Source organism: Coptis chinensis, chromosome 5 (genome assembly GCF_015680905.1).
Source record: "Coptis chinensis isolate HL-2020 chromosome 5, ASM1568090v1, whole genome shotgun sequence".
NCBI classification, from domain to species: domain Eukaryota; kingdom Viridiplantae; phylum Streptophyta; class Magnoliopsida; order Ranunculales; family Ranunculaceae; genus Coptis; species Coptis chinensis.
This window is the reverse complement of record NC_141460.1, coordinates 22,517,640-22,542,118: the sequence shown is the minus strand read 5'-3', so window position 1 is coordinate 22,542,118 and position 24,479 is coordinate 22,517,640. Positions and strand designations below refer to the sequence as shown.

The 24,479-nt window shown below is 37.8% G+C and overlaps 1 protein-coding gene across 1 annotated transcript; it reads right to left on the bottom strand.

The window, feature by feature from the left end:
• Positions 1-4,439: 4,439 nt before the first annotated feature.
• LOC147497103 (uncharacterized) lies at positions 4,440-4,925 on the bottom strand. Its single transcript, XM_086562759.1, has one exon. The coding sequence runs from the start codon at positions 4,923-4,925 to the stop codon at positions 4,440-4,442; it is 486 nt and encodes a 161-aa protein (XP_086418885.1).
• Positions 4,926-24,479: the final 19,554 nt, after the last annotated feature.

The window sequence follows — 24,479 nt, the reverse complement described above, 5'->3', positions numbered from 1 at the left end:
GGGGCAGGCATTTTCCAGATTGAGGACCAAGGGGACTATAACGTTGCCGCTTTGGTAGCTTTGTCCATGAACATAGGAACTGTTATGTTTTGGATTATGCTAAACATTTTAGGGAATGGCGTTTTCTTACGTGAATGGCGCCACTTGCGGCGCGTTTTCCTTGCTTTAGCCGGGGACGCCCGGTTCTATGACCTTCTTAAGAACTTTGATGTCTAGTTTAGCACGAGCCCATACCATGAGGCATAAGTACCTTCTTATGCCTGTTTCTAATTTCCGTATTATGCTATGTTTCTTTCCCTTTTTTTTTGTACACGTTTTCACGGAATGGATTAGGGTAGACACGGTGCGACCCACCAATAGTATTATTCGATCTTTCCGTGCAATGACTTGGCAAGGGTGGCGGATACAACCTCACCAGGTTGCACCCTACACCCCATCAGACCAAGTGGCACTTAATAGGTTAGCAACCATAGATGATAAATGGCGTGAAGCCTGGCAAATTATCATAGCATGGCGGGGATGAAGGAGCCTCACTTCTTTATAGAAGTAGAGGATGACCGAATATGACGAATATAAAGCGAGGAGTGGAGGTAAGTTTTTAGTTTACATTAGTGTCTGCTTATGTCCCAAGCAATTTCATTCTTTTAACCCCATAATGGGTAGAACTCGTATAGAGTTGAGTCAGTTTTTATTTCCTATATTAGTACGTTCTAACCTTGTTTTGCAGATGTTTCTGAATTTCACGCGCTTCAATGGTATTTTTCCTACCCTCTTTATTTAAATGCTTTGAGGACAAAGCATGCTTCTTGTTTGGGGGGCATAGAAAACGTGTAATTAAGACATCTTCTAGGATATAAATATGTATAATATGCATTTGTTTTCTAGTTAAAATTTCAAAAATTCAAAAATATAAATAAATAAGTTATGCTATACACTTAGGAATATTGGTATTGTTTCTTTCTCCATGCTCTTAACAATCTAGAAGTCTCACGTAGTCACATTTAGCGTCGAGAATAATTGTTAGAAACTTAGGTTAATATATAGGTAATAATCTTTACATCTATCTATAAATATATTACATGAGTATCTATGATTGTTAGCAGTAAGTTTCTGAAATCTAGGCTAGAGTACTTATTCTACAAATCCTGTGAGAATATAGCCTAAAGCCTTATATGAGTGAAACATTTGAGAAATGACACAAGGGAGAAGTAAAATCCGGATAGAGAAATCACACGTCCACTTGCTTGATCACTAAACCATATCCTAAGCGAGAATTTAGGCCCTCTTTGGATCGATATAGCCAGAAATTCAAACCTATGAATTATTTTCCGCTTAGTAAGCCCTAATCGAGCCTTTCATTAGCCCTTCCATAAACCACAATTCCTTTACCCTGTTACAAAAACAAAACAAAATAAAAAAAAAATAATAAATCAACCTACCCAATTTAGAATAAGTCTGAGAATAGAATGATGAAGAAAGAAGAAGAGAAAACCGTGTAAAACAAAAATTAGTTAGTGCTTCGGAAAATAAAGAAAATAAGTTTCCATCCAAAGAAAAGAAAAATAAAAATAGAAATAAAATAAAAACTCCAAAAAATAGAATAAAAGGGAGTCAAAAGCCAAAGAAAAGAAAAAAAAAAATATGGCTAAGGATGGAAACAAAGTGTAGAAAGCAAAAGTAAATAACAAGGTTTTCTCTAGTTACATAATATGAAGACTCTATTATCTCGGACTTGTCCTTTTTGAATATCCATTTCCTTCCTTCTTAAACCATCTCCTAATCCCCGTAACACCTAATAAAGACCTCTAGCTCAATTAGGAATAGGTTAGTGTGATAGTAAGTGGCGGATGTGTTTGATCGACTCCGCTTCCTCGTGTGTCATTAAGATTGTAAGGTAAAGTGTGCCCCCACTTTGGAGTAAGAGTAAAACTTGAGTGGAAAAATCAGAGTGTTGTTTCTTGACTATTATTGTGAGAACCTACTTAAGGACGCTTATTCCGAAGTTCTCGAGAAACAAACCCGCTAAACATTTTATAGTACTACTCATTGTGTATATGTTTATTGTAGATGATAGATTATTATGCATATATTAGCTTAGGTTTTCTGACTTGGTTATTCTTATTCAATTGCTAGAGAGATGTATAGATAGTTGAGCATGAATAAAGGAAACAATAGTTTTATTTTCTTAGTCGTTGTAGTATAGATGAAGTTTGTGAGTACCTTCATGGAAAACTCTCACGAGGCTATAACTTCGTCCACTAGGGAATTCCTAGTGGTTTAAGGCCTTGTTGCATATGGTCAATGCAATGCACTCAAATAAACGAGAGTAGTTAGAACTCCATTTTTGGTCACTTATTCTAATTTCTCATCTTTGCTTGAGGACAAGCAAAATCTTTGTTTGGGGTGGTTTGATAAGAGCCCAAAACTGTAGTTTTAACCCCTTAATAATCATCTTTGTTAGACCAATTATGTGAATAATAAGTAAGAGTTAATACTGATTACGTGTTTTATGCATTTCGGGCTTCAAAGTCCATTATGTGCGAGAAATGTGCCACTTTAGCGAGATAAAGGAGCAAAAGTCGTGAGAACTTCGAATGTCATATCTTTGGACTCAGACCTCGGATTGAGGCCTACCTTATGTCAAAACGACCGGCTCGGAAAGAGCTTTGCAATGGTCCAAGCCTTGACCCAATCAGAGGAGCAAAAGTAGACGAAAAGTCTGTGGAAGCCAACTGCAGCTGAAGAGGCCTTTTGGGCCGAAAGAATTGGGTTTTGGGCCTGATTCTCTGGCCCAAAACATGGCTCCAAGCCCATGCACGATATTTGGATCTGGATGTATAAAAACAAAAGCTTGACTCATTGTTAATGGCAGTTAGGTTAGGTAGATAGTTAGACCTAGATTAGTTAGCCTCCATTAATTAGTTTTAGAACTTAGTTTAATTAGTTTCAATTCATTGTATTAGATTAAACCTTTGAATCTTGTTCTTCATTTGATTAGATCAATAAAGTAGTATTTTTTTATCAATTTCGATTTTGTCATTTCCATTTCTAGATCTAATTTCAATTCTTGTTCTTATTTCATTTTAGTCATTAATTTAGATTTCATTATTGTTTAAATTAGTAAATTTCAATGCTTTATATTATGTTTAGTTTAGATTCAATGGGAAATGTTAGTTTGATGAATCAAGGCTAAAACCTCCATTAGAGGGGTTGATGAAGCCTTGATGAAGACTTAGTTGTTTAGTATAGAATTGGTTGTAGAATCTATTCCACTCTAGAAGGTCGTGTTTCGCCATGAGAATGGGTGGACAACCTCACATGCTAGTTAGTATCCGGTAGGAATGCCATGAACACTAGGGATTAGAACTCGAAATTCTCACCGTAAGAACGTGAGAATTGAGATACAACATTCTACGCTAGGTTGCTAAGTTGGAGTCGAGGTGGATTCAATTCCCCTCTAATCCTTTATCTAGATTCAAACAATCGTATTTCCGTAGCTTCGTAGATTAACTTTAGTTTATATTTTATCTTGTTATTTATTATATCTAGTTATTTAAAATAACGCGTCTTGTTAGCATAACATTTCGTAAAGCTCTCATTGACTTAAGACTGATTTCTTAGACTTAGAAAACAATCCATGCTAGGGAACTAGGAGTGGAACGAACTTCCTACTCCACTTAGTGCAATTCGCATCGAGAGTAGAAGCTTTGATAATTGAGATAGTAAAAGATAGTTTTAGTTTACTTACGGATTGAATTCATCGTTCATTTCGTAGGTAGACTATACATTTTATAGTTATCAAATCGCCTTCTTTACCTTTAGTCTATTTTGTGTAGGAAGGGCCCCTGAGAACAATTGCCACATTGTAAAGGAATGGGTAGGAACCGAAAGCTTGCCCCATACAATCTTGTACCACTTGACTTTGGTTCGCACATCTTTGAGAGCTGCATAAGCTGAGGAGATTGAGAAATCTCCAGAACTTGTCGGAGTCCAAATGACTTGATCTGAACTTATGAAGGAATTAATCTCAGTTCCCATGATCCACTTCTTCACTTCGCTGTCAGGTAACTCTGTAATACTCCTCGACTAGCAGCCATCCGAGATTACATCAGCTACTTTCGCATCTTGATTGACTGTGCCAGCTAGCAGTGTTTTAGATTGTTGATTTAGAAAGAGAGGGCTCGAGTACCAGGGGTCATGCCAGAAACTTGTCTCCTTTCCATTTGCAATGAAGTACCTCACATATTTCCATGAAACTTCACGGTGCTTCAATATCCCTCTCCAGACCCAGGAGCAGTCTTGAGGTATCTTCATTGTCCAAAAATGATTTTGCTTGATGTGATGTGCCCATGCCCATTTGACCCACAAGTTCTCTGACCTCTGTACTAGTTTGAAAACTAGTCCACAGTGCGCTGCTTGATTCCAGAATTTTGGGTCTATCAACCCAAGTCCACCTTGTTCTTTTTCCTTCCTGAGAGTTGCATGACTCGAGTGGTGCATCTTTTTTGCCATGTTTGGTCGCTTGGATAAAATGCATTGCATATCTTACCCACTTTTTCCAAAACTACTTTAGGCAAAACAAAAGTCTTTGCCCAGTATGTTTGAAAAGAGGATAGGATAGACTTCACTAGCTGTACTCTGCCTGCTCTATTCAAATCTTTATTCTTCCAGTTTGATATTCGACTCGTGATCTTTTCAATGAGAGGCAGGCAATCCCTTATACCCAGTCTTGATGCCGTAAGGGGAAGGCCTAGGTATGTAACTGGTGGAGAGACTAAGGAGATGTGCATTACAGCTGCTAGTTCTAGCCCTTCCTTTTCAGTCATACTCCCAGTTAAGATAGTGGTCTTTTCATTGTTCAAATGGAGGCCCGTTGCTTGAGAGAAGGAGGCTAGGATATCCTTGATTGCTAGGATAGACTCCATGTTTCTTTTTGCAAAAAGAGGAGCACATCATCTGCAAAGCAGAGGTGAGAGATAGCCAGTTTTTTACATTTTGAGTAGGCTTGTATCATATTTGCCTGAAGCCCTTGCTGAAGCAGCAAACTCAAGACTTCCATAATAAGCATAAACATATAAGGAGAAACTGGGTCACCTTGTCGAAGCCCTCGTCTCCCTTGAAACTACCCTTCCGGTGTCCCATTTACCATCACACGGAATACAAGAGATGCATAACACATGTAGAGCCATTCAATAAACACTGGGGGGAATCTGAATTTCTGTAGAATAGCTTCAAGTGCTTGCCATGAGACTGAGTCATAAGCTTTCTTGATGTCAAGCTTAATTGTACATCTTTTCTGCCCTTTCTTCCTTGTGTATCCTCTGAGAAGTTCATGGGCAAGAAGGAGGTTGTCCTGAATGGATCTCCCCGGAATGAATGCCGATTGGGAACTTGAGATTAATAATGGAATGCATGTCTTCAACCTGTTTGTTAGAACCTTTGATACATATTTGTATATAACATTACATCAAGCAATGGGTCTAAAATCACTAACATTTAAAGCATTTTTCATTTTCAGAATAAGACAAAGGAGAATGGAGTTGATACCTCCAGTTAACTGCTTATGCTTGAATATATGCTTTATAGCTTTAATGAAGTCCTCACCAATAGTAGCCCAACACCTCTTGAAGAAACAAGCATTAAACCCATCAGGTCCCGGTGACTTATTGTCCTCCATACCAAATAAAGCCTCCTTTATCTCTGTTTCACTGATTGGGGACTCTAAGAACTGGCGTGAAGCTAGCATTGCTGACCTCCACAACATTCAAACTGTTCAGGAATTCTGTCCCACACGAGGCACTAGAAGTCACCCCAAGTAGGTCTTTATAATAATGCAGGAAAGCTTCAGCTACTGGTTCCCTTTCCTTCTCTTCTGATTCCTTGTATGTCTGTGATCTCCCATATTTGACTTCTCTTCTTCTTTTCCTTCAGAGCGTTAAATAAAAAATTGCTGCATTTATCTCCAAAAGCCATCCAATCTATATCTGTTCTCTGGAGCATGTCAGCCTCCTCTAGCTTGAGCAGATCACACAACTTCATTCTAATGAGATACTCTTGAGCACTGAGAGAACTATCTTGTGGGTGTTGTTGTATTCTAACTTGTACTGACTCCAATTCAGCTCTTGTATCTGTTACTCGCCTCTAGATATCATGATAAAAGGATCTTGCCCACCCTTTTAACACTCCTTTCAAACTCTTCAGTTTTCTAGTTAGCATAAAGGTTGGACTACCATGATCCGTTATGTCCCAACAGACTTTCAGAGTATCCTCGAAATCATGGTGAAGCATCCAAAAGTTACAGAATCGAAAAGGGGGGTGACTTCTGAATGTAGAGAGAAAAGTCATTACCACTGGACAGTGGTCTGAAACTCCTTGCGTTAGGAATTCCACCTTTGTTTCCAGCGTTATAGAAGCCCATGCAGCATTTATTAGACATCTGCCTATTTTTGACCATTTTCTTACACTATCCCCTCCACTATTCCATGTATAAAAGCATCCCGAAGTAGAGTGGTCAAAGAGTCTAGCCACATTCAAATAGTTTGCAAACGGAATTGTCTCCCTTGGATGCACAACCATATCACCAATTCTTTCATGAGAGAACAACACATTGTTGAAGTCTCCCATTACACACCATGGTCCTTGCATACTAGCACTTAGTGTCTTCAATTACACATCATGGTCCTTGCATACTAGCACTTAGTTAGTTTAGTTTAGTTTAGTTTTGCATTAGAATCTACAATATCTATAATAATAGTTTTTAATCCCTCAAACCCCCTTTCCAGTCCTGTCCTTCATATAAACATACACTTAAAAGTGGAACGATACCCTACTCATCCTTTACTTATTGAGGGATAATTAGGTTTTTATACGCTTCTATTTTGTTCAACGACCATCATCCATCTACATCATCTACCGTCATCCATATATCATCTACACACAAAAAGAGGCAAAGGTCAATCAATATCCATTGTTATTATTGTGGTGGTAAAGGGCGCATCAAATATTATTGTCCTATTACAAAGACAAATATTCTTCCATCTTCTACATTCAGCAACCACAAGGCATACCACATAGTCATCAGACCTGAAATAGTTCAAGGTCTCAAGCAACTCCATCAGCAATCTTTCCAGCATATCAAGGAGTATTTTTCACGACCCACAAGGTGAGACCTCTACATTCTCCAAACATTCGTCAGATTTGGGTAAGAAAATTTGATCTTTTCACTCCAAATTGATAATGCATGGTATGATATAGTCTTAGGGACTTAACTTAAAAAAAATGCTGATTATGAGGATTAATTTTGACTTGGACTAATTATACAATATTTTCTCTATTTTTGTGAGTTTAACCATAATTTGATAGAGAAAGATCTATGTACTGATATTCAACATCAATGGTAACATCTTCCCTTTTTCTCATTCATTTAATGTACTTAATTTATATACATTGATGGCAATGCATATGTTAAGTTAGGGGGAGAGTGCACTTGAGAAATGAATTTTGAAAATTGGTTTTCAAAACAAAAATCTTTTTGTTTTGTTTTATATCATTATCATGAGAAAATTGAATTTTAATGATGAGTTTGGGATATATATTCTATATCACTTAGTGTTGAGTTTAATGAATAGTTGATATTGTTGATTTCATTGTCGGTTAGACTATTTATTATGCTCAGACATAGTTTTGGTTGATAGAATTCTTTATCAAGGCACCATCATAGTACTTGGTCAGTTTTGTATACTTCTTCTAGAAGAGAGACTTAAAACCCTAGTAAACTGGAAGTAGATTTTTTAGACTTAACCCGTGAGACTTGAGCTTTATACCCATTCTTTGGAGAGTTCTTCCGTAAAATCCGAGTCTGCATGACTCAACCTTTTCAGTTCTTTATTTTGTTGTAATATAGTCTCATTATTCTTTAATTTGGTTAATCATGAAGTGACATCAACTGGGGAGATAGACATTAGGTCTTGTAGTCTATTCAAAACAGAGTATCATATTGATAAGTCAAAGTAGTACGTGAACCCATTCAACTTTTATCATACATAGTAGGACCATCATGTTAAACCCTTTTGAGCCATATATCAAACATTTTCTTTCATAAACCCTTTTACCCAACTCCAAACAAGGAGTATAACCCAAAAACTGGCCTTTATCAGCCATACCTATATATTTCTGAGAATGCGAAAGCACAAGGAGGAAGAAAGAGCCCCAAAGGAAGATTACAAGAAAATACCAGAGAGATACAATGAAGACCATTATTATATTCTAAAAAAAGAAGCTAGTGGAAAAAAAAAATATCCATTACTAAACAAGGATATACCACTGAGCAAGAAAACAAAAATAGAAAAAGAAAAAGAAAAAGAAAAAGAAGAAGTTGAGCTGAATTGATGGAGAAGCCAATACAAAGGAAGAATTCTCTCTGCAATACAGAAATCGAAGACATCTTCCATGAAAGAAGCAAAACTCTTAGTATTTTTCAGAAACCTATTGAATCCTTTTACATTTCTTTCATAATCCAATCCCAAGCCAAGTTACAACCCATGACTTATCACTACAGTATGATACGAAGTCTAGAATAGGTGAGAGGATCCTAAAGCGATGGACCCGACACTTCATATGTGATTGACATTCTTTCCATGTGACTACTTTCATCTAGAAGTCTGTTTTTCAAGGTAATATGTGGGATGTTCGTATTCCTTATTATTTTCCCCACATACATGAGGTAAAATAGTAGACCATCTTCTGAGAGATTCTTTTTTGAGAGTATGACCGGTGAGGATTGAAAGTCGAGATTATCTATCTAAAAGTAAACTAGGGATTCCGTTTCTTTGATAAGAGATTATATGAGATTGACAAAGTACACACATAAGCCTTAGCTGAGAGTTCTGTCAATTTTTAGTATCTCCTTGCATAATTTATGAGTCTTTGTAGCAATGAAGTTAGCATTGGAGACCCGTCCATTGAATTAAACACTAAGTTTGTAAGGAATTTCTCTCTCTGAAAAATACTATCATTCTTGAACATGCTATTGATTGATTTTGTGGGTATATCACCTGAAAACCCTCACGAGACTATAACTCGTCCTTTTTGGGGAACTTAAAGGGTTAAAGTCTTGTTGCATAAGGTAAATTCAATCGCGATGCCTATGAAAGTGAGTTAGGATTTTTTTTTTAATTTATTAGGATGTGATTTTGATCACTTTCTTTTTTTTTTTTTTTATCTTATTTGCTAAGAGACTAGCAAAAGGCTAGTTGGGGATTATGATAAGTGCTCAAAAAATATATTTTAACCCGCAATTATACCTCTTGTTTAGCTATCTTATTGGACTAATAGTACTTGTAAGTTGTGTTTCATGACTTTACAGGTGAAAAAAAAAAGTTTTGCCAAATATTAGAGTTAAAGAGGCAAAAATGAGCACAAATGAGCATTAAGGATCACATGGGAGCTTATAGATTATTATGAAGAAGGCCCAAGGTTTATAAACTTATGAAAAAAAATGGATTTGGATCTATTTTAATGCTTATTTGGGAGCCCAAGGCATTGGTCTCATTGATTGGATCAAAACCCTCAAATATGGACCTTTTTAGAAGCATTGTTGGATGCCAATGACATTGATAAAGAATTTGGCCATAAGATCTCTGTCAAACATTGCATTTTCATATACCTTAGCATAGAGCTCATCACGGTTATCATTTTGATAGCTCACAAACCTCAAATGAACTTAAGGTTCAAAAGATACGGACTTTACAAGATTCACATCCCGCATTGAAAAAGGCAATGCATCCAGACGAATAGATCTGTGCATCCTAGATGCACAGAAGTAGCAAAACCCTAATTTTGGGTCAAACAAAGGTCAAAGTCGGTTGGGGCTTGGTCAAGGTTGATAGAATAGGAAATTGGACCTAAAAGCCCATGTTTTAGATGTTTTTAAAACCTCATTGTAACCCCTATAAATAGAGCACCTCGGTGCCAGTTGTAATTGTCAATTCATATTCATCCATTATTATCTCCAGAATTTGAGGCAGAGAGAGGTTAATAAGAGATTAGGTTTTTACTAATAGGTGTTTTTACTGATCATACATTATATTGAGGTATGAACAGTGAGTGTTCATAGCTCATGTTAAGGTATGAACCGGGTTGTTTTAGTTGGGCTGGGTGAAGCTTTAATATTGTAGTGAGTATACTTCAAAAGAGTTTAGATTAAGATTTGAGGTTCATCCTAAATTGTTTAGAGTTTGAGTAAGGGATATATGAAGAAGAAAGGTAGACTCTTGCAGGATTAGAATGGTTCTAAGCTAATGAACTTGAAAACTTTGATTGTTTGATTAAAATGACTTGAAAACATGAAAGGAAGATTGATTAAAACATTGAAATGAAAGCAACAAACAAAATTGAAAATTAAAACAAAGAACAAGTAACAAGTTTGATTGAAATAAAGAAAAGGAAATAACAAGTTGATTGAAATAAAATAAAACAACAAGAAATAAAAAACATGAATTGAAAAGCAATACAAGAAAAATAAACAAACCAAATGGTTTGGATCCTAAGACAATGGATGAGTTTCTCTCTCCCTTGCTTTTTGCTTATATACCCCTACTTTTGCTCTTTACAGATTTGTCATTCTCTATTACAAACTAGACACCTCACCCTTTCACTTTTGCTTTTACTTTTTGGTTTCTTTATGACCAAGATAGGTTTAGGGAGAAAGTCCTCATAATTTGAGATAAGGGCCTCCATCTCTGGTCTTCTGATTGAGGGCTTTGACTTTTGACTTTGACCATTGACTTTGACTGGTTCACTTTGACTTTCTCAGCACTTTTCTATAGCAGCTACTGGTCTTCATAATAAGCGTGATTAAGACTCCTTTTGGTGCTAAGATATAGCTTTTATAATAAGTGGTATGAAATACTTCTTAACCTAAAAAATGCAATAAAAGCTATGAGTTGTCTTTTTGTTAAGCATAAGAGGGACTGTAATGCAGCAATATACGGGTAATAAAATGCTCATTTGGGAGCTAATCACCACTCAAACAAGGATGAGAGAAAAAACTAAAATCACAAATGAGTGATTTATTATCAGTTATACTAATCTCATTTCACAGAGTGCGATTGCATTGACCATATGCAACAAGGCCTTAAACCACTAGGAATTCCCTAGTGGACAAGCTTTAAGCCTCGTGAGAGTTTTCCAGTGAAGGTAATCACAAACTTCTTCTATTTAGTACAAAGGGTCTTGTTTCCTTATTTATTCTCAAAAGTTCATACATCTAATTAGCGGTGAATAAGGACAAGCTCTTTTGAACTTAGACTAACATATGTTTACTAATTTAAGCATCTAAAGATAATTGTACAAAACATAAGCAATGAAATGAAAAAGTAGAGTCATTTCCGAGGCTTTTGGAAAGCTTCTTTAAGGTGGGTTCTCACAGGGGTGTTTTGCAATCACAACTCTCTAATAGCTTTACTTAAGGTTCGTTCTCTCAAGTGCAGTGGGAACTTATATTCCTCGCATACTCAAATGATGTCCAAAGAAATCGGGGTCGATTGATCACGTTTGCCACTTACTATCACACCATCTTATTCCTAATCGACCTAGAGGTATTTTGTTAGGAGTTACGGGGCTAGGGTGATGGTTCATTAGGAGTTATGAGGAAGGGAAAAACAAAATCTGATAAGTCGAGGAACTAGGTCTTCAAGATACTTGTAACCAGAGAAGAACCTCGTTTTGTTCTTTTGCTTCTGAATTGTGATATATTCTTTTAGCCTTTCAGCTTTGTGACTCCATATGATTTTGAATTTTGGGAATCCTAACTTTGCTTTTGTTTATTTTTGTTTTTGACATCGTCTCCTTTTGATTTTGAACTTTTGGGAGATTCAACCTTTTTTTTACTCCTTTGAATTTTTGGAGTTTTGGTTTTGGATAAGTCTTTTATTCTTTTCTTTTCTTTCTTTCCTTTTTCTTTTTGAAGCAATTAACTGTTCTATTTTTGTACAAGGTCTTCTCTTATTTTTTTTCTGATAACCATCTAGTTCTTAACTCATCAGCTGGGTAAGCTTTTTATTGTGTGTTGTGATGGGTTAGGAATTATTGGTGAAGAATAAAAAGGCTTTTAGAAAGGGTGAAGGCTCAAGAGGGGTAACTAGCGGAAAACTATCTTTTTTGGTTTTGAACGTTTATTTGGCTATATCGATCCAAAAAGGGCCTAAATTCCCTTATAGGATATACAAACAAATGTTGATGCATGTCATTCATGAAAAAATATAGAAACTATTGTACGTATATTAGCCTAAGTACGAAGAACAAATCCTTACTCTATTGCTAAAATGAGACTTCTAAACTTTTTATTTAACATAGAAAAATGAAACAAGACTTTTTAATACTAAAAGGAAAAATATTTTTGGTATTTTTGGTATTTTTTTGGAAAGGAAGAAATATACTATTATATGCCACCCCTAAATAAGTTTGGGGTGTGGGTTGTTTAATATAGAACGAGAAATACATGGTTTATTATACTAGGGATATTTATTCTACTATAAAATCTTTTTGGGTTTTTATATTTTTGAAAACACACACGAAAGAAAAATGGAAAATTTTGGCATGATGTACCTGTTTTACCTTCTACTCATATACCAAATTCCATAAGAAAAACAAAACAAAATAAAACAAGCAGATAATATTAAGCATAAAATTAAACTTATACTACGTCATACACGTAAAAAAAACAGAAAAATAAATAAATCCAACTATACGGACACTAGGAATCCTAGTAAGAATCTGTGCATGACTCGTCTCGACGTCTAGAAGATCCTTCTCCTTGCTAACGTCAAGGCCTAGCGTGTCTATCACTATGCAAGAGCGTATCTCTGATGTTCTGTAGTGTTCTAGTGGCACTGTGCTGAAAACGTCGCTGCTCTTGTTGGAAGGACCACTACTCCTCTTTGAGGGTCTGCTTTTCCGCTATAATGTTTCCTTGAGTTTCCCTGAGCTGGTGGAGATATGAGTGCAGAATCCTCTTGCCTCCATGGAGGAAGTGAATTCCGTCCATGGGCTGAGTGAACTATCGAGTGGCATCTTTAGCAAAGTAATCCACCTTCTCAGTCGGGAGTTCTTGCTCAGCGGCTCTGGCTTCAGGTGAAAGCCATGACTTCTGGACGCAGTGGGCATAGATAGGACCTGTGGTAGCGTCTTTGACCTCTACTAGGGCGTCTAGTGCTTGGAACCCCCAGTGTTGCATGATCTTGGTGACCAACACTGGTAGAGGGGCAGATGTCTTCTTCGGTTTGCAGAGTTGCTCGAAGATAAAGGAGACGATGCAGAAGCTGTTCTTCTGCTCTTGGAGAATCCATAAAAGATGAAGCATAGCCTTACCTATATTCGAAGGCTTGGGTGAGCCTAGCAGGTTGTAGGTGATAGGGTTATATACTAAAAGCATTACTTTTTTTATTAACTCTAATTCTTTATATTTTGAATGAGAATCATATGGGCAAATGTTATGCATATTATATATGTTATTAGTTATATGCATGTGTCTAATACTTTATGTTGTAGATGATATGGTGTGGACACACAGAAGATCATATCATCAGTACCTTATAAAGTATAAGTAATCGTTCACAACCTAGATGGATTTGGACAAACCATTGGTACGGTTGTAGTATAATCTGGTATTAGTCTATCTTGACTATAGGATTACACTAGTACACTTTGTGTGTATTGAACAGGACCAAGTGAGGTTGTTTCTCCTTATACTGACTATATAAGAGAACAAACGCCTCTGTTATTATGGATGCTTGTCCTCCTAATCCGGATATAATAACGGGCACTTACATGCATTGTACATTGCTTTAAATAATCAATGAGTGAGATTCATATGTGAATCAACAAACTCGATGGATTGGGTAATGACATTGTATGTAAGGTGTGCTGTTGATTATAGAAGGAATCTGTGTCCCGCAAGAAGTCGGGTTGATGATGTCCCTTTGAGGAGCTCAAAAAGATTGTCATGTAAACCCTGCAGGTGGATTTATTCCGACATGACAATGAGGTTAAGTGGTACTACTCAAGGACATAAGAAGTTGATTAATGTAGTTGCCAGTAACTTGACTTAATCAATGGACAATCGATATCTTAAACACGAGGAGATCAACGAGCATATAATATGGAGCCCATAAATGCTTACACGTAATTTGGGATTAGGGCGGTAGTGCAACAATGGCCTTTAGTGGAATAAGCCATTTGTTGACGGACTTGGGTCGTGTGTTCTGGGCGAACATGGGAAGTGATAAGAGCCCAAAACTGTAGTTTTAACTCCTTAATAATCATACTGTTAGACCAATTATGTGAATAATAAGTAAGAGTTAATACTGATTACGTGTTTTTATGCATTTCGGGCTTCAAAGTCCATTATAAAAATGAGAAATGTGCCACTTTAGCGAGATAGAGGAGCAAAAGTCGTGAGAACTTCGAATGCCATATCTTTGGACTCAGACCTCGGATTGAGGCCTACCTTATGTCAAAACGACCGGCTCGGAAAGAGCTTTGCAATGGCCTAAGCCTTGACCCAATCAGAGGAGTAGAAGTGGACAAAAAGTCTATGGAAGCCAACTGCAGCTGAAGAGGCCTTTTGAATTTGAAGAATGGGTTTTGGGCGATTCTGCGGCCCAAAACATGGCTCAACCCATGCACGATTTTTGGATCTGGATGTATAAAAACAAAAGCTTGACTCGGTGTTAATGGAGTCAGAGCAGTTAGGTTAGGTAGATAGCTTAGAATAGAAAGTAGCCATTAAAATAACTTCTAGATCTAGATTTAATTGTTTTATTTAATTAGTTTCAAATCCTGTATTAGATTAAACCTTTGAATCTTGCTCTTCAATTTGATTAGATCAATAAAGTAGTATTCTTTATCAATTTCGATTTTTGTCATTTCCATTTCTAGATCTAATTTCAATTCTTGTTCTTATTTCATTTTAGTCATTAATTTAGATTTCATTATTGTTTAATTAAGTAAATTTTAATGCTTTATATTATGTTTAGTTTTAATCTAAATGGAAATGATTCTTGGAATGATTCAAGGCTAAACCTCCATTAGGGGTTGAGAAGCCTTGATGAAAGCTTGATTCCGTTTACCGTAAAGTCGTAATTTCTATTCCTATTCCAGGAAATAATTAGTTCACCATGAGAATGGGTTTAATTGTTCACATGCTAGTTATAAATTGGTAGAAATGCCATGTGTAATTAGGGATTAGGAAGAACCGATTGTTCTGCGCGTGGCGATTCAATTCGGATTCTGACGACTTCGTCGCTAGTTGATTAAGTTGAGTTAAGGTGGAATCAATCCCCCTCAACTCCTTAACATCGAATCAGCGTAGCATTCCCTTAATATTCGATAACCGACTAGTTACATTTAGGTGGGTAGTTGCATCGTAGTCTAGTCCCCTTTTAAGTAAAGCTCTCATTGACTTTAAGTAGAGTATTGAGACTAGAATACAAGCATCTGGAAGGACTAAGAGTGGAGCGAACTTCCTACTCCACTTTATCTCATAGGATTGAGAGTAGAAGAAAACTTTGATAAACAAGTAACAAAAAATAGTTTTAGTTTACTTACGTTGTGAATTCATCGTTCATTTCGTAGGTAGACTATACATTTTACGTTTATCAAATGGCGCCGCTGCCGGGGATCGAACCCTGGTCACCCGCGTGACAGGCGGGAATACTCACCACTAAAATTGAAATGTATAGTCTACCTACGAAATGAACGATGAATTCACAACGTAAGTAAACTAAAACTATTTTTTGTTACTTGTTTATCAAAGTTTTCTTCTACTCTCAATCCTATGAGATAAAGTGGAGTAGGAAGTTCGTTCCACTCTTAGTCCTTCCATATGCTTGTATTCTAGTCTCAATACTCTACTTAAAGTCAATGAGAGCTTTACGAAAAGGGGACTAGACTACGATGCAACTACCCACGAAATGCAAATAGTCGGTTATCAGAATATTAAGGGAATGCTACGTTGATTCGATGTTAAGGAGTTAGAGGGAAATTAAATCCACCTCGAATCCAACTTAATAACCTAGTATAGATTGTCGTATCTCGATTCTTACGTTTTAACGGCAAGAATTTCGAGTCTAATCCCTAGTGTTCATGGCATTCCTACCGGATACTAACTAGCATGTGAGGTCGTCCACCCATTCTCATGGCGAAACACGACCTTCTAGAGTGGAATAGATTCTACTACCAAATTCTATACTAACCACTAAGTTTTCATCAAGGCTTCATCAACCCCTCTAATGGAGGTTTAGCCTTGAGTCATCAAACTAACATTTCCCATTGAATCTAAACTAAACATAATGTAAGAAATTGAGATTTAGTTAATTAACAATAATGAATCTAATTTAATGACTAAAATGAAATAAGAACAAGAATTGAAATTAGATCTAGAAATGGAAATGACAAAAATCGAAATTGATAAAGAATACTACTTTATTGATCTAATCAAATTGAAGAGCAAGATTCAAAGGTTTAATCTAATACAGGATTTGAAACTAATTAAATAAAATAATTAAATCTAGATCTAGAAGCTATTTTAATGGCTACTTTCTATTCTAAGCTATCTACCTAACCTAGCTCTCGACTCCATTAACACTGAGTCAAGCTTTTGTTTTATACATCCAGATCCAAAAATCGTGCATGGGCTTGGAGCCATGTTTTGGGCACGAGAATCGAGAGCCCAAAACCCAATTCTTCGATCAAAAAGTCCTCTTCAGCTGCAGTTGGCTTCCACAGATTTTTCGTCCACTTTTGCTCCTCTGATTGGGTCAAGGCTTAGACCATTGCAAAGCTCTTTCTGAGCCGGTCGTTTTGACATAAGGTAGGCCTCAATCCGAGGTCTGAGTCCAAAGATATGGCATTCGGAAGTTCTGCTGACTTTTGCTCCTTTATCTCGCTAAAGTGGCACATTTTCGCACATAATGGACTTTGAAGCCACGAAATGCATAAAAACACGTAATCAGTATTAACTCTTACTTATTATTCACATAATTGGTCTAACAGTATGATTATTAAGGGGTTAAAACTACAGTTTTGGGCTCTTATCAAACCACCCCCAAACAGCATTTTGCTTGTCCTCAAGCAAAAATGAGAAATTAGAATAAGTGACCAAAAATGGAGTTCTACCTAATCTCGTTTCGCTGAGTGCGATTGCATTGACCATATACAACAAGGCCTTAAACCACTAGGAATTCCCTAGTGGACGAGTTATAGCCTCGTGAGAGTTTTCCAGTGAAGGTACTCACAAACTTCATCTATACTACTGGCGACTAAGAAAATAAAAATATTGTTTCCTTATTCATGCTCCAAATTATCTATCGTCTCACTAGCTATGAACAAGAATAACCAAGTCAAAACCTAAGCTAATATATGCATAATAATCTATCATCTACAATAAACATATATACAATGATGAGTAGTACTATAAAATGTTTAGCGAGGTTTGTTTTCGAGAACTTCGGAATAAGCGTCCTTAAGTAGGTTCTCACAATAATAGTCAAGAAACAACACTCTGATTTTTCCACTCAATTTTCGCTACTCCGATTAATGCGGTGGGCACACTTTACCTTACAATCTCAATGACACACAGGAAGCGAGTCGATCAAACACATCTGCCACTTACTATCACACTAACATATTCCTAATTGAGCTAGAGGTCTTTATTAGGTGTTACGAGGGGATTAGGAGATGGTTTAAGAAGGAAGGAAATGGATATTCTAAAGGACAAGTCTGAGATAATAGAGTCTTCATATTATGTAACTAGAGAAAACCTTGTTATTTACTTTTGCTTCTACACTTTGTTTCCATCCTTAGCCATATTTTTTTTTTCTTTTTCTTTGGCTTTTGACTCCCTTTTATTCTATTTTTGGAGTTTTTATTTTATTTCTATTTTTTTTTTTCTTGGATGGAAACTTATTTTCTTTATTTTCTGAAGCACTAACTAATTTTTGTTTACACAGGTTTTTCTCTTCTTCTTTCTCCATTCATTCTATTCTCAGACTTATTCTAAATTGGGTAGTTTGATTTATTATATATATATATATTTTTTTATTTTGTTTTTGTTTTTGTAATAGGGTAAAGGAATTGTGGTTTATGGAAGGGCTAATGAAAGGCTCGATTTAAAGTGACTAGCGGAAAATAATTCATAGGTTTGAATTTACGGCTATATCGATCCAAAAAAGGGACTAAATTCTCGCTTAGGATATGGTTTAGTGATCAAGCAAGTGGGCGTGTGATTTCTCTATCCGGATTTTACTTCTCCCTTGTGTCATTTCTCAATTGTTTCACTCATATAAGGCTTTAGGCTATATTCTCACAGGATTTGTAGAATAAGTAGTCTAGCCTAGATTTGAAACTTCTTGCCAAACAATCATAGATACTCATGTAATATATTTATAGATAGATGCAAAGATTATTACCTACATATTAACCTAAGTTTCTAACAATTATTACGATGCAAAAGCTATGTGAGACTTCTAGATTGTTAAGAGCATAGAGAAAGAAACAATACCAATATTCCTAAGTGTATAGCATAACTTATTTATTTATATTTATAAATTTTTGAAATTTTAACTAGAAAACAAATGCATATTATACATATTTATATCCTAGCGGATGTCTTAATTACACGTGTTTCTATGCCCCAAAACAAAAGCATGCTTTGTCCTCAAAGCATTTAAATAAAGAGGGTAGTAAAAATACCATTGAAACGCGTGTGAAATTCGGGAACATCTGCAAAACAAAGTTAGAACGTACTAATATAGGAAATAAAAAACTGATTAACCTCAAACGAGTTCTACCCATTATGGGGTTAAAAGAATGAAATTGCTTGGGACATAAGCAGACACTAACAGAAACTAAAACTTACCTCCACTCCCATTTGTTATTCGTCATCTTCGTCATCCTCCATTTCTATAAAGAAGTGAGGCTCCTTCGGCGATCTGCCATGCTATGATAATTTGCCGGGCTTCACGCCATTTATCATCTATGGTTGCTAACCTATTAAGTGCCACTTGGAGTGCGATGGGGTGTAGGGTGCAACCTGGTGAGGTTGTATCCGCCACCCTTGCCAAGTCATTGCATGGAAAGATCGAATAATACTATTGGTGGGTCGCGACCGTGTCTACCCTAATCCAATCCGTGAAAGCGTGTACAAAAACAGGAAAGAAACATAGCATAATCATTGAAACTAGAGAACAGGCATAAGAAGGTACTTATGCCTCATGGTATGGGCTCGTGCTAAACTAGACATCAAAGTTCTGGGAAGGTCATAGAACCGGCGTCCATTGGCTAAAGCAAGGAAAACGCCGCAAGTGGCGTCATTCACGTAAGAAAACGTCATTCCCCTAAAATGTTTAGCATAATCCAAAACATAACAGTTCCTATGTTCATGGACCCGGGCTACCAAGGGCAACGCGTTATAGTCCCCTTGGTCCTCAATCTGGAAAATACCTGCCCCATAAGCCTCGTGCAAAGACTCATAAGTGTAGACATGCATATTATCGACCCAATAGCACCATGGGTCTTGTATCTCGGCCCGGGCATAGCAAGTCCAAGAACAAATGCTAGCAAGAACACGGTAATTTCCATTGGTTCATCGTCAATGTTGATGGAGAACACTTGTTCTCCATCCGGTCTCTCAAAGAAAATGCAGTTATTATAAAAATAAGATGCAAGTCTTTGGAGAATAAAGTTTAGCCGGTCTTACCATAAGAGGTTCCCGGCCAGCGTATGTGATCACCTCGAAACCAAACCAACCACCGTAAGTAGTGCTTTGGAACAAATCTTGAAAGACTGTTCGGTATCAATGTTGGAGATGTCATCTCAAAATTACGCTTTGGAATAGCTGCGAAGATCCGGATACTCTGGCGCCAAAAACTGGAAAATTTCTGGTCCACGGAAGTCGGTAATGGCGCTCAACTAGGGCGAAGTCAGCTCTCTTTGTAATTTGGAATTCGATGAAAGTAAGTATGGTCATTTGGCTTGACTTGAAGCGAAGCATCTTAGTATTTTGGAATTCCAGTGTTTTAGCGAAGTCGCTTCTATGAAGGCGTGGCCTCTGAGTAAAATTTTCTGTCGAAGTGTAGAGAGTGCTACTACTACGGAAGCGCTGGCGCTCCGAGTTGCAGATTTGCAAAAATGAAGTCGAAACGTGGGAATCGCGGGTGTGAAGGGTGAGTGATGGAGTTTAGGTGTAGTGTGAGTTGTGAGAATAGTTTGTATCAAGTTTATATAGGTTTAAAGTTGCTAAAAAGGATCGGAAAGTTGCCAAAACTAATTACGGCAGTTTCCGGAAATCCTAAAATTTCCAAACTCGAAAACGGAAACAACTCATAACCTGGATTCTAATTCAAACCCAGTATCTTTTAGGTTGATTTTATGATAGAATGTACCTATTTAATCTAGATTTCATCCTACAATGATACTTGATCATATTTCTGCCTAAACAACCATATTTTCACCTTGACTCCATAATTAATTCTAATACGAGGGTTATACAAAAATCATGCTTGAATTGATAAAACCACCCCCCAAACAAGTTGGGAAGGTGGGGTCAATATGAACCAACCATGCATAATGAAAATAGGCCCTTATATTAAAATTTCATTCGATTACCACTACAAAATTCAAATTACGGAAATAAAAGTTACATTACAATAAAACAACAAAAATAAATAAAACAATAACCACTATCAATCCTCGGACTCTCTAAGCGCCTCGCCATTGGTGGCGGAGGGCACACTCTCTAGTGGTGGCTCACGGGCTCGAAGGTCCAGCAGCGAAGCGTCGTCCTTCGTCGGCGGCTCATGCCCGTATTATTGTGTCCTCTCGGAAGCGAGATGCGTATGAGGTGGGAAGCGTGCAAGCATATCCACTCTAAACCGGTATTTGGGCTTCCATCTCAGCCCTCGCCTGCTCCCATCTCTCATCCTCTCGTGGATGCGGATCTCGAAGTTGTGATGAATAGTCGCTGTCCGAGTCCGTGGGTCAATGCAGATAGTGTTTAGTGAACGATACCCCTATGAAGCATAGCCATGCGTTTGCGTCGGACCAACACCTCACGGAAGGCATCGCATCAAAGCGGGTCACGTCCTCCTCATCCCCGGAGGCATCCTCATCCTCCTCCTCTTCATTCTCAGCTCCTCCATCCTCTTCTTCTTCTTCTCTATCCTCAGCCCTCCTCCCAAACTTGTTGGACACACTCCCTATAGATCGGCGTGTTACGGTGCGGGGGTAATGTAAATCCTCTCGGACCGGGCTGCTTTCATCTTCGACATGATCTTGGTGATTAACACGGGAAGAGGTGCCAAAGACCTTCCGACCCCCTAATCATGCTTTCGGCCAAAAACTCCGGGATCTGAAATCGTGACTTACGCTCTGTACCCATAAGACGTGGAGGCAGGTCAGACCGATGTCGTTGACCTTGTCCTTCCCTAGGACATTCCGACCAATCCACTGGGCTGTAGCCAGCTGGTTGGTCCTGAGGGATGCCTGGCGAACACAATGGGAGTTTGTATTGTAGCTCCCATCTTAGTTCACTTTCGTATTGTTTTCATAGTGTTAGTACTGTTTTTAAAGTCCCATTTCACCCACCCACCCTTGTTTGAATCATACTGTGGCTGTCCATTTTAGAGTTGAAAAATTCCGAGCAAAATTTACACTTTGGATGGCCTCCTCCTTGTGACCAGCCCTATGTTCTTGGACCGAGCCGCGACCGCCCCCATGTGGAGCGCGAACCGCCCTAAAAACACTGTAAATTGAAAATACCGCCGAGGCCTTGGCCTCCCTATCTTGGCCTTGGCCTATCGTGTTAATTTTTCGGATTTCGGCGGTTTTGATTCAAACTTTGCTCTTTCATATTTTTCAGTGTTCTAACCTGCTATATATACACTGAACAAAGCGTAAACAAGGCGTTATTCATAAAGCGAAGCAAGGGCCTTAATCAGGTATTCCTTTCTTCCAAACCTCAAGATCTCTGTTAGAGGTTTTATACTAGTATATCAGAATTGTTTGGAGTGTTGCATGTTTAGTTAAGCTCGACTTAGTCTTGCATGAGATTAAGGTGCGGTAGAACAAAACCACCTAACGTAAATACCCAACAACACCAACAAACAAATCTATCTAGTATACCACACACTACACCTCTAGCTACTATTTTACACACACACACCACGATATAATGGGGAAGAAAAGAGACTCTCTCTCGGACTTCTACAAAGCCTTGAGCGATAGCCCCAAATCTTGCATCGTTCTAGCGGACCCAAGGGGATTTCAGAATCCCTCCAAATATTTTTAATTTGTTACCCGTTTTTCATGGTTTAGACCATGAAAAACCTTATCGGCTTTTATCGCGTAGGATTGAACAAGTCTTAACAACATTCCACCATCCTACGGTTGGTGCGGAACAAATTAAATTAAGGGTATTCCCTTTCACCTTAGGCTGATAAAGGCGGCGTCTTGGTTAACTGCCCAAAAGCGCCTAATTACGTGGACTCGTGGGCTAAACTTGTTCAAATTTGTTTATGGAACATTTTACCCACCCCTAAAGACGGATGAGATGCTTTCCAAGATTCATTTCTTTTCGACAAAATCCTCATGAATCATTTTGAGGCTTGGAATCGTTTCACCGATCCGCTTATAGAGTGTCCACACCATAACCTAGCAAAAGACCGTTAGTTCGTGCCTTTTTCAAAGGACTTCAACATCACCATAAAGAAGTCCTTGACATAATGAATGGGGTAGTTTCTTAAGTAAAGGAGCCTCGGAGGCTTATAAATTTTTAGAGGACCAAACTAAGCCAAATAATAATGGGGGTAGTGATGATATCCCCGCTCCGCTAGTTCTACTAATCTGATTAAGGCGCCCGGTATGTTTGAAATTAAACACGATTCGAGCTTAAAACTCTAATCGAATCACTCACTAAAAGGTAGAGGCCATTTACGTACAACAAAAGCATATCCCGTCATGAATGTAAATTCAAACCCATGTAGTTTACATTTGGAGTCACGAGCATCCCGACTCCCATCGTCTATAGCCTATGAACAGGCTTCTTTCATTAATAGTGAACCTAAGCGCCCTTGGAGACAAAATCCCAACCGGTTGGAGAAATAACCAACAAGTCACACCTCAAGGGTACAATAATCAATATGTTAGGTAGCGCAACGCACAGCTTTAACCAAGCTCCACTACGACAAGGGCGAGTGGAGGGGTAATTTTAATAATTATAACAACCAAGTGCAACCTCGACAAGGTCAAGCACAAGGTCAAGGTAATTATAATAATTATAATGCTAATAGAGGTATCGTTCGGTCAATAATAATTATCAGAATCCACCTATAAATAATTCACGTGAAATAGTTCAGTCCACACCACCCGTGACTACTACACCCACACAACCGGATTGCCTTGACACCTTCATACAAGTGGGCCAAAAACTTTTCCAAACTATGGCTCAATCTAACTAAACGGCTTCTACAATCCGTTAATAATTTAACCCAACGGTTGGCTCAAGATAAAGCCCAAACCAAAGGTGTGTTGCCAAGTCCGCAATACATAATCCTAAAACAACAAACACGACCTTTGAGGTAGCGGATAATACTAGTAATGAATTTGAAAATGTAGGTGAGATAAATGCCATCACCACTCTCCGTTACGGCAGAGTGGTTGATAACAAGGTAACTATGCCTATAGTTACCCCACCCGATAACCCTACACCTACTATTTTACTAGATGCGAAATAGAAACTGAAGAGCCTACCTTTGTAGAGGTACCCGGTTACAACACAACCTAAGAAACAGAAAGCCACGGTTAAACATCCGGTGATACCATAGCTAAATATAGACCGAAACCACCGTTTCCACAAAAATTAGCCATGTTAACTAGGGATACAAATTACGAGGAGATTAGGGGGCGTTTTCAAGAATCTAACTATAAACCTTCCCTTCCTCGAAGCTATTAAAAGCTACCACATCATGCTAAGTTTCTTAAGGAATTGTGTACTACTAGGCGTAAGACAAATATACCAAAAGGCCTTTTTAACGAGAACAATTCCCAACCTTATCGAAAATAATGGAATTGTTAAGTACAAGGACCCCGGTTAGATCTCTATCATACAATGCACCTTAGGAGATTCCTATCACGACGACCAGCGTTATTAGACACGGGGCTAGTGTTAACTTACTCCCATTTTATTTGTATAGACAAATAGGTCTAGACAAGATGCAACCCACTAAAATGGCGTTGCAATTAATTAGCTGATCGGTCTATTAAGTATCCTAAGGGTGTAGTCGAAAAAATGCTGGTAAAAGTTCGGGATTTCTACTATCCGGTTGATTTTGTAGTCCTCGATCTGAATTAAGTCGCTAACAACTCTCTCCGATCATTTTAGGGCATCCTTTCTTGGCAACTGCCAATCGCGCTCATTAATTGCG

Excerpts from the sequence above, each read along its gene's own strand:
- LOC147497103 (XM_086562759.1), bottom strand. The coding sequence starts at position 4,925 with ATGGAGTCTATCCTAGCAATCAAGGATATCCTAGCCTCCTTCTCTCAA.